Below are 9,938 nucleotides of genomic sequence, written 5' to 3'. Positions count from 1 at the left end.
TTTTTTTGTTGTTTTTAAAAGACTTTCCTGACCAGCTCCCTGCCACTTTTGAGCCAGTGAAAGTAGAAGCACCATATCGAGTCTGGAGGCCAGCATGCCCCATCCACACAAGCTCAAAGCTCAGCCTTCTCCCATGTCTGCTCCCGCGTCTGCAAAGAAAAGCAGGTGAAGGAGGGGGATGCCAGGGACGCACGGCTAAGGGAAAAATACCCAAATGCATGTGGCAAAACTTACTCGGGACTGGAGACAGGTGAGGTAGCAATACCTGCTCGGGGCGGGTGAACACTTCCAAAAGCACCGCAGAGCTAACACACTCCAGCGTCTCTCACTGCGACTCCCATCAGAATTTGTCCCCTACAATCTCAAGGGCTCTTTAGGAGGTGAAAGGGACACTGAAAATGGGACGCTGCCCCAGCTGTATGAACCTTTTTTTATTTTTACAAGGCTCTAGAGCCAGAGAGTGAATAATCAAAGGCAATTCCTGCAGCAACAGCACATCAGCATCTGAGTGCGGTTATGGAAGGCAGGTTGGTACAGGAGAGGCTTAGTGACAGCAGCTGACTTAAGAGTGACAGCTCAGGTAGGTCGGTGGTGGGACCCGCCGTTCACTCCGCACTTCCCAAGAGGCGGCATTTTGCTTTGGCTGCTAAGGGTTTCTTCTAACCTCTCCTCCCAAGCTGGTGCGAACATAAACCAGGGAAACGCAAAGGAGTGAGTCTGCTACCGCACACCGAAAGACAGCATCCTGGTGAAAGGACACGCGAGGGATCCTTCAAAGTCAGGGCAGCACAGGATTTTCCCTCTCCTTGCCTGGACGCGTTCCCAGAGCAATCTCTGGAGCTGCTCCAAGAAAGCTTTTAAGCGGCTGGAAACTGCAGGGCTGGCACCCCCAGGTGGTTACTGAGCTCCTGGTGCAGCCTGAACAGTTCCTGGGTCTCAGCAAGAGCTGGATGCAGCGCATCGTCCCCAGCGTGCGGGGACTCCAGCGCTGCCCCCGCGCCCAGGCAGAGCTCGTCCCTCTGCTACAGCTGAGGCAGCAGCTCCAAATCCCACTGCGGAGCGGCCGAGGCCAATTTGGACACAGATTTTTTTCCACGTGATCTCTTCAGATTTCATTTTGCGACAGGAAGGAATCCCTAGGAGACCTTCCCTGTGTTACAAAACCTTCCTGCCGTCAGCAATATTTCCTATGTACATGGGGGTTAGTCCCACAGGTTGATGGAGGAGCAGTAAAACTGCCGGTGGTTTTGCTGCAGTCCTGCGCCGCTGCACGCAGCCTGGAGGGTTTGTGTGTAGTGAGCCTGCTGCCCTTCCTAGGCAGCATGTCCGTCAGGAACGGCTGTCCCCTCCGGCTTTTAAGTTACGGGTAAGAAAAGGTGACCAGCAGTGTAGGATACACTTACAACACCTGCTAAGTTGCATAGCTACTCACAGCACAGAGTAAATCTTACAACTTCCGAGCAGCAAACAAGACCAAACGTTGAGCCTGCTTTGCTTATCCCATTAAGGAGTGAACACACAAGTGCAGAAGTACTGAAATGTCAGCAGGTTCAGCCACTCACCCGCAGGGATTTCACTCTGCCACATGCCAGAGTCGTGTCCCTGCTCAGCAAGACGCAGGAGCCACCATGGACAAAAGGCTCATTCAGAGCCCCGGTGCTGCATCTGCTGCCGCGGTTAAAAGGAGGAGGAGGGAGGGAGTCACAGCCTGAAGCGCTGGAAGTGTCCAAACTGTGTGTGAGGGGAATCAAACTGTGAATGACTCTTGCCCTGCTCAACGTAACGGCACGGGCAGCACGGGGACGTGCCGCAGTTACGCAAACACTTGGTAGCACAACACGCTCCGGGGTGCGAGGGCAGGAGCGCCGCGGAGTAAGTGCCAGCCCGACGGCTCCCCCGGCGCGGTGCGGCTGTTGCAGAAGAGACAAAAAGCAGATGTTTCACAAAAGCTCACTTTCCAGGTTTATTAAGTAAAGTTAACTGAATTGTTTTCATTTTGTGGGGATTCCTTTCCGTCTAACCCGGGAGGGGGGTTAGCAGAGTTGCACAGAATCACGGTTGGACTGTGATAACCCAAATACAACTTTGGCTCATCTCACCGCTGACACATATGGAATGACTTGGGGGTTATTACATGCTGTGTCTGCTTGAGGCAGGTACATGTACAGATCAGCACAAGTTGCAAATGATAGTTTACATCCTTTCAAAACAGAGCAGGGCATTCGGCAAATGCACTGCAATGAGAAGACATATGAAAAAGAAATTATACAGACTTGCAAATACGTAAGAAGTTCAAGAGATGCAAGAAACCTCAAACACAAGAAATGTCAAGGGGGGAAAAAAACACTTAATTTCAGACACAATGTGTTCGAATGAAAACCCAGTTGTAATTTAAATTCCCTTCAAAATGGGAAACATACAGTAACGCAATTAAAGAGAAACCAGGTCTCGTCCTGGGAGAGGTGTGTCCAAAAACACTGATGCTCAAACAGGTTCAGAGTTCTAAGCAAAATGTCCCTGGGCATTGGTGTACTTGACTCTTGGAGCCAGAGCAAAGCAATTCATTACACTTGCTGGACTGCTGGGCCTACTGCTGGGTCTCGGTGGCACAACAGCACGTAGGATTCCAGATGTCAGAGAGAAGGCAGCACGGACACTGCTGGTTACTGGGAGAAACGCCACGGGCCAGATCTCCCCAGCATTGACTAGAGTAAGGACACCTAATCCTGGCAGCCTGGCCTCCACTGCACACAACGTTAGTGTAATGTTCTGCAAGGTTCTTCAGTTCTTAGCTCACTCCTTTCTCAGCCTGAGTTGTTTCTGTCTTGTGCATGAGCACAACCGGCCATGCGAAATGATCCAAAAAACATAAGGGACAGGACCAAAGAAAACTGGCTGAACCTGGGGCTGGCTTTCAGCTCCTGTTTCCAAATATCAGTTAAAGGTTGGAAATTTATCTACAAAAGGAATAATATAAATGAAATAAAAAATGGCACCGTCCACAAAATTTAAAAAAAAGAAAAGAAAAGAAAAGAAAAATCTTACAACACAGCCTCGTAAAAACGGCTTTGCAACAAGAGCTCAGTCACAAAATGAAGGGTTCTAGCTCTTCATACATTGGAAGAGGAAACAAAGCTAAAAAGTACTAGTCCACATTCTCTTAATAAGTTAAACTTACTTTCCCTCCCCCTGTCTACAAAAGGGGTAGAAGCAAAGGGGAAAAGAGGCTACCAAAAATTTAAAAAAAAAAAAAAGAAAAGAAAAGAAAATTAAAAAAAGAAAGGAGAGAGAAGGAGAGAGAGCACGCGCAAGAGAGAGAGCAGTCTGTGGTCAGAGGCTCAGAGCAGGGCTGAGTTCCTTTTAAGGGTCTAAAAGATGCAAAACGGTTCCTCAAAAGTTCCCTCTCTTCAACAGTTAGTTCAATGCTGTAGCCATAGAAACTCAAGTATATATTGGAGGAGAGATTCTTTCAGGCAGATCCACCGTCACCCGGAGAGCCGCTCGGCGTGTGTTAATCCTCGATGATTATGGGTTCGTCGTTCATGGGCTGGCGGAGCTGCACTGCCTGGATGGGCCGGAGGATAATGGGCTTGTAAGGGCGTCTGGCGGCTCGCTTGGCTTCGGAGGAGGAAAGCAGCTTGCGGATCTTCCTGCAGACGGGGGGGAAGAAAGGAACCGGTTACAGAGCCTGGACGCCCAGGCATTGGAGGTTTCTCCGTTTCCCCACGCGAACGCAGGCCTGCACACGCAGAGGCCGCTCACTACGGGGATGGGCTGACACTGTTTATTTTGGCAACGTCTTCCCCGAGGAACTTTTTGTTTTCTGATTTACAAACCCACCAATGAAGAGGAAATTGCATTTTCTGTTCCAGAATCCTCCCCCTGCAGAGCAGAAGGCATTCTGATCCAGTCTCGTAGGACCTGGGTCTACGGCTGTAAATATAACACATAAAACAGTTCTGACAGCCAGTTTCCACACCACTAATTTATTTTGATGCACGCGGACACATCGGTTGGACATGCTGCAGGCAGTTTTGCGGGAATTTACAAAGCCAAGTTACAACCAAACTTCTTCTGGCAGCGTTGGCCACTTCCCCGCCTGTTAATCCACGTGCGGCGCGGCTCCCCGCTGCTCCCGGCCCCACGCGGGGGCGCGCAGCTGCCTCTCCAAAAGAAACCCCTCAGAGCGGCGTTTGGTCTCCCGTGGAGCTGCCGCAAGGCTGAGCTGCCGCTGGGAGCTCCACGACGGCCACCAACCAGGGAACCAGCCCTGGAGCCTTCCCCCCACCACCGGGAACACTAAGGGGGCGCCTCCTCCTCTTAATTCTCCCACACTGCATGTGCCCAACCCAAAAGTGGGTAATCTTCGCATCTTGCATTTGTTAGGAGTCCTGCCTTAACCGTTTAACTTACTGCGAGAGACAGGACACCGCGCTAGAGGAAGGGCAGCCATACGGCTTTACAGTCCACAACTCGACACGCTGACTCCCAGAGATAATTTTTACATTTTTGGTTAGTCAACATTGTTGGGGCCAAATTTTTCATTTTGAAAAAAAAAAAAAAAAAAAAAAAAGAGGGAAGAGACAAGACACATTAATAGAAGAAACTGTTCAAAGTATGCCCTCCTCTCCCCTAAAATTTACCTTCCCACCACCAGCGCTGACAAATCAACAACTTCAGCTGAAGATTTTGAATCAGCTCTGGTGAGATTGGGTCATCTCGTTTGGTTTTTTTTCCCCTCACTGAGCACGACAAGCCTGCTACACAGAGCTCACAGAGACACGTCTTTTGTTCGCTTAGTGTCCCCATTTCTACAGTCTTCTAAAACTGAAAGGGCACAGCGGAGAGAGGAGAGACCGTGGTAGAAAAGCGGTGGTGGGGAGAAAAAAAAAAAAAATCTCAATGTGATGATTTTTCCAAGACTCACTCGGCTGAAGTTGAGCTTCTTGCAATACCCACGTGTGCTCCATTAGACACGGCGCCAGCAGAAACGCGCCTCGAAGCAGTTCTAGATTCTGATCAGGTCACTCGCTGCCTGCGCTTGCATAAATTATAAATGCCAAGTTCCTTACTGTGAGGCTTGAATTCAGAAACTTACTCCTTTCAATCGACCAACTTTTCAAGCTGTTCCCTCAAAGCTATCCAGTTTTCTAGCGCCGTTCTCAACAGTGCCACACAAAAGGGGGAGGAGGGGGAGTGTAAAACTTCAGGCGAACCTACTTTCTGTGACTGAAAACACAGCCTGACCCTCAGCTGGAGGATGATATGCAGATACTGCCGCTAGATTGATTGCCATGGAGCCAACACAAAGCTCAAATTGTTTCAGAGCTCACAAACAAGCCTCACATTCTTGACACTGGAACGCAGCAGATGGTTCAGGGAAAAGTTAGAGGTGAAATGCCCGACAGAAAACCCGTGCCGCTTACAATGCTACATCGCTCAGGCTTCCCCGCTTGTCAGCAGGCTGCCAAACATCGCCTTTCAGCACTCATCAGTCAGCTAAGCAGCAAGGCTGTCAGACAAAGCAGCCTGTTCCTTTTTTTTTTTTTAAATGGAAGAGATAAGGTCTTACCAAGCCGATGTCTATCGCTGTGCTACGATTTCTGCGTTAGAGCTGTGCTGGTTGCTGTGGGAGGGATCTCGCCTGCCTGGGTCAGTGGTTCCGTACGAGCAGACGAGTCTGTGCCCTTACAGTGAGCTGTTCTCACGACCACCGTGGCACTTGATGAATATTCTCACTGTTCCACACAGATCAGAGGGCAGGACCTTGTTGCAGCACTGAGACATGACTACCATGGACCTGCGGTATTTCTTGTGGGCTGGACGGTAAAGATGTCAAGAAGTGTTTTGCAGATGCGGGGTTATGAAGTAAGCCTGAGTACCTAAGGACTGAATTAGTGACTGTATCTATATACCCTGCATCCACAACGGCGCATGAATTTGCCAGAGCTGCACGTCTGTAACAGGATCCCAGTACATCTTTACCAGAGCAAGATGACAACAGGAAGAAGGAAACTGCTTCTCCTGAAAATTAAATTCTTCTCTCACTTTAGTTTCAGTTATAAAAAGGATGTCACTGCTTACTTTCACAGCGTCTTGCAGGAACAGAAAAGGAGAAGGGAAAGACGAGGTAAAGATGTGAGCTGGTGTGAAATGCACAGTTGCAATAAAGGTGTCCATAGGAATAAGTCTGACAAGGAAATTAATTTCATGTTTCTTCTGCGTTCTAACGGGGGGGTTTCCTGCACTGACATCTGATGATCCAATAGATCAACAGTCAGTAACTCAAACATCACCAGTCTCAATTTGTCTGTGTGCTTCTTGATGAGCAAATGAATACTCAAGAGTGGCTCCCTTCCTAGGAGTAACGCAGTACTGGGAACGCCAAACAAAAGCTTTGCTTTAGGGATCAGGCCACACAGCTCCTGTTGCTCTGTCTGCAGCCTGTAAACAGAGTTTCAAGTGAAACTCATGCAAGGAAAGTTTCTTTTACTATTTTTGTCCTGTGGACAGACTAACAAGAAGGACTAGCAGAAGCAGTACCACTGAAGGAGGAAGATGGACACTGCAGGGCTAAATCTCACCGCTGCTGGTGGCAAATATAAACAGTAAAGAAACGAGGCAACTCGGCCCCCGGAAACCCTGTGTGTCCCTTACAGGTTTCAGAACCCAGACACAGGAGGAGACGTTCTGGGAGGTAACACAAGAGACTTGAGGGCAGGAGGGCACTCAGAGGTCTGTGTACAGGAGGTCTGCTCCTCAGCATCAGCCCTGCACCAAGAGGCCTCCACCCTGTCCCTGAGACCCTGCAGTGGGGCCTCCAAAGGCACCTGTGGGTCGGAACCAGGGGGACTCCCTGCCTCAGCCCTCCTCCCCTTATTGCCCATCTCTGCCAGGAACTGCTCTGGAAGAAGAAGAATCTGCTTTCTCTGGAATGCAAGTACACAATCAGGCACATCAGACATGATTAGGTATGTCACAGCTTTTACCCACCTTAGCGCCAGCAGTGGTGCCTGTATACGGTTTGTAGCAACAGATCTGCTGAAGGGATCCTTGTCTAACCACAAAATCAGCGCTGCAGCACCCAACAAGGAACACAAACCAAAAAACCTCCCCTTAAATCCTCTGAAAAGACCAAGATTCCTACCTGGTTTCTTCAGTGGCCATGTAAAAGACATCATCTGGTGCATCAATCCAGTTCATCCTCCTCCTTTTCACTGGAGGCATGGATCCACCACGAATTAATCGGACTTTTGTTGGGTATGATTTCCCATTGAGCAGCAAGTTTCGGCTTGGTCCCTAACATGATATATAAAAAAATACAATTATGGACTGCAACGAACCTGCGGTAGCGTGTGATAAGCACTCAAAGGAAAAGAGAATTAAAGTTTTCATATCAGTTGTTCAGTTTCTGGTAAATACATCCCCTCTTGCTCATGACTGAACACAGAATTCACATAGAAGCAATTGTCCACAAGCAGTAGAAGTCAGGCACCTTCAAAATGCAATAGGACAGCAATACTCCAGCGACAGAACAGATAACAATTGGAAGGCATTAACAATAATCTGGTGCTTGTGTCTGAAAGATGACATCAAGTTTGAAAGACTGAGCAGAAGACTTAGATTTCAGTTACTACCATAAATCTAGAGCAACTCTATTGGTTTCAGGGAAGGAAATGTAGCTACACAGCAAATCACATATAAAAATCAGAATTTACAGTTATTCTGTGGTACCAAACTTACCCATATCCCTTTTTGTTCTAAGAAGGTTAATATTTAATGATATATTAAATACGTTGTTGAAAACAAAAGTAGAACTGCAAAGCTTAGCAGCTTTCATCACAAAATCCTTTTAGCATTTAACACCAGAGATTTCCCATATACAACACATTTGCTCTGCGAATCAACACTGGTCTAATTTTCCAGAGCCAGGGTAGCCCCCTTCCACTCAACTGGAAGAACACGAGCTGTTATTATTAAGAGAGGTGCAGATGCAAGGGAGCAAAGGATTAAGCTTCTCAAATGTAGCCGTCCTTGATCATTTGGAGTCCAGTTCTGCTGCCCCTCTTCCTGCTGATCAGCACACTGAGAAATCCCACTGGAATCAGTAACACTGGACAAGTCAGGAAAGATGCAAAATAAGGGCCCGGAAAATTTCATAGGAATAAATTAAAGCTGGTCAGAAAACGCCCCAGTAGAAATTTAATTGCGGTATTTCAGAGGCCACCCTGCGAGGTCAGCCGCTTCCCCAGACGCACCCGGGGCTGCCCTCCTGCCCCCCAAACGGGGAACCGAGCGGGTACGGGAGGGCTGGCTGGCCTGGGAGATCTGCCCCTAAAGGAAAGGCACGTGAGGTACTCAAGTCCTTTAGGTGTCAGGTTATGGCAACAGCTCAACCAAATTTTAACACCTTGACTTAGAAAGGGAAGACTTCGGTCCAGCAACCAAGAAAAGAGCCCAACGAAACCCTGCGCCTATCTCATTTTCACCTGAAGAGAAAACAAAAAATTATCGATGACTTTTTTTTTTTGACCAGCCTTAATCAACTGTGCTAGCAAGACCTGATTCTTGTAGAAAATCAGCTTTAGAACGAAACAAACAAAATCCCACCTTTTAAAATCCTAATCTATTTAAAGCTGTCATATACAAGTGCAATAACGATTTAATTTCTTCGTTTCCCAGCTCCATGTTACACGAGACAACTTTAGCACCACAGCAGAACACTGAAATACTTCAAGAATTGCTTTTATATTTGAGGTTTATTAAGGAAAAGGGTTCAAATAAAAGGCTTTTCTGTTGTGTTTGGGTTTTTTTACCCCCTCCAGATTTCTCCAAGAAAATCCTTTCATTAGTTCTGTGAAGGATATTCTCTCCACACATGCGGGAGAACAACTCTGGAGAAAGTTCTTGGAAATACCTAAAGGGGCAGCCCTGTGCTTCCAGGTTGCCTTTATCTACGTGCGCAGAACAACCTGTTTCAAATGGTACATCCTGGAATGTGGACCTCGGATTTTCAGTTCGGTAGCACACTTCATCAAGCAACCAGAAATCAAGGCAGTTCAGGGGTTTTACCCTAAAACACCTAAAAAAGTGTTAGGTCATGGCAGATTTCCCCAGGGCACTGAGCTGGTTTATTCAGCAGACACAAACAAGTAGCCAGTCTCCTCAGCGACAGGAAATGAAGCTGAATTCCCAGAGGAATACAATTTACCACTTCACATCGGATGCTCAGGTAACAAACAGACCGGCATGCTGAAGTTACAGCCTACCCTCATGACGCTGCACACCATCCGAGAACATTGTTAGATTTTAAAATGGTTGTGATCACCATTCAGTGACCATCAGTGCTACCTGCTGCTGACTGACGCATTTCAGAGCGATTCTACTGACACTAACACTTTGTGGCAGTTCACCGAGTGAGGCGAGCTCCACTTTATCAACACCGAAAGCTCATTTTGGGGAAAATATGCTTGAAGTTCTCTCCCATAAGCCATGCGCAAGGGGGAAAGCGATGCACAGCCTTTGCGCTGGCCCCTCCACACCAAAGTGAATTTCATGACAAAGCATTTTGCCAGAGACACATCAATCAGACTGGCTATTTGCTTCTGTCCTTTGATAAAACTCAGCGTAATGGATGAAAGGCTAGGAATCATCTGTACTCAAATAAACCATAAAAACAAGCATTCTCATCAGACAACTTGCACACCAACTTCCTAAAAAAATTTTTAAAATAAATGTTTCCAAACAAAGCCTTCCGTTAGTTAAGCCTTCCTCCTTCAGTGAAACACATTCCACCTAGAAACACATCCCAGAACTTTGCTATAAACAGCCACTCAATTTCTGTATGAGCAGAAACAAAACGTTCCATTCAAAACAGAATCTCATTTATATATATATATGCGTATAGACAAATTGATTTGAGGTTTAAATTGTATTTA

The 9,938-nt window shown here is 47.3% G+C and overlaps 1 protein-coding gene across 3 annotated transcripts in view; it reads right to left on the bottom strand.

Annotated features, from left to right (window-relative positions):
- Nucleotides 1-1,964: 1,964 nt before the first annotated feature.
- MTA1 (metastasis associated 1) overlaps nucleotides 1,965-9,938 on the bottom strand; it is an 80,596-nt gene continuing 72,622 nt past the window's right edge. For 2 of the 3 annotated variants that reach the window (XM_065648987.1, XM_065648988.1), the window contains 2 exons: nucleotides 7,148-7,299; nucleotides 1,965-3,650 (listed from right to left, as the gene is read on the bottom strand). In XM_065648987.1, coding sequence (XP_065505059.1) covers nucleotides 3,512-3,650; nucleotides 7,148-7,299 — 291 coding nt within the window. In that variant the 3' untranslated portion in view covers nucleotides 1,965-3,511. The remainder of the gene's footprint in view (nucleotides 3,651-7,147; nucleotides 7,300-9,938) is intronic. The other variant, XM_065648989.1, reaches the window with a different exon arrangement.

The sequence above is a fragment of the Caloenas nicobarica genome, chromosome 20, assembly GCF_036013445.1.
Source record: "Caloenas nicobarica isolate bCalNic1 chromosome 20, bCalNic1.hap1, whole genome shotgun sequence".
NCBI classification, from domain to species: domain Eukaryota; kingdom Metazoa; phylum Chordata; class Aves; order Columbiformes; family Columbidae; genus Caloenas; species Caloenas nicobarica.
The sequence above is the reverse complement of the archived record's forward strand: the minus strand, read 5'-3'. Positions and strand labels throughout refer to the sequence as shown.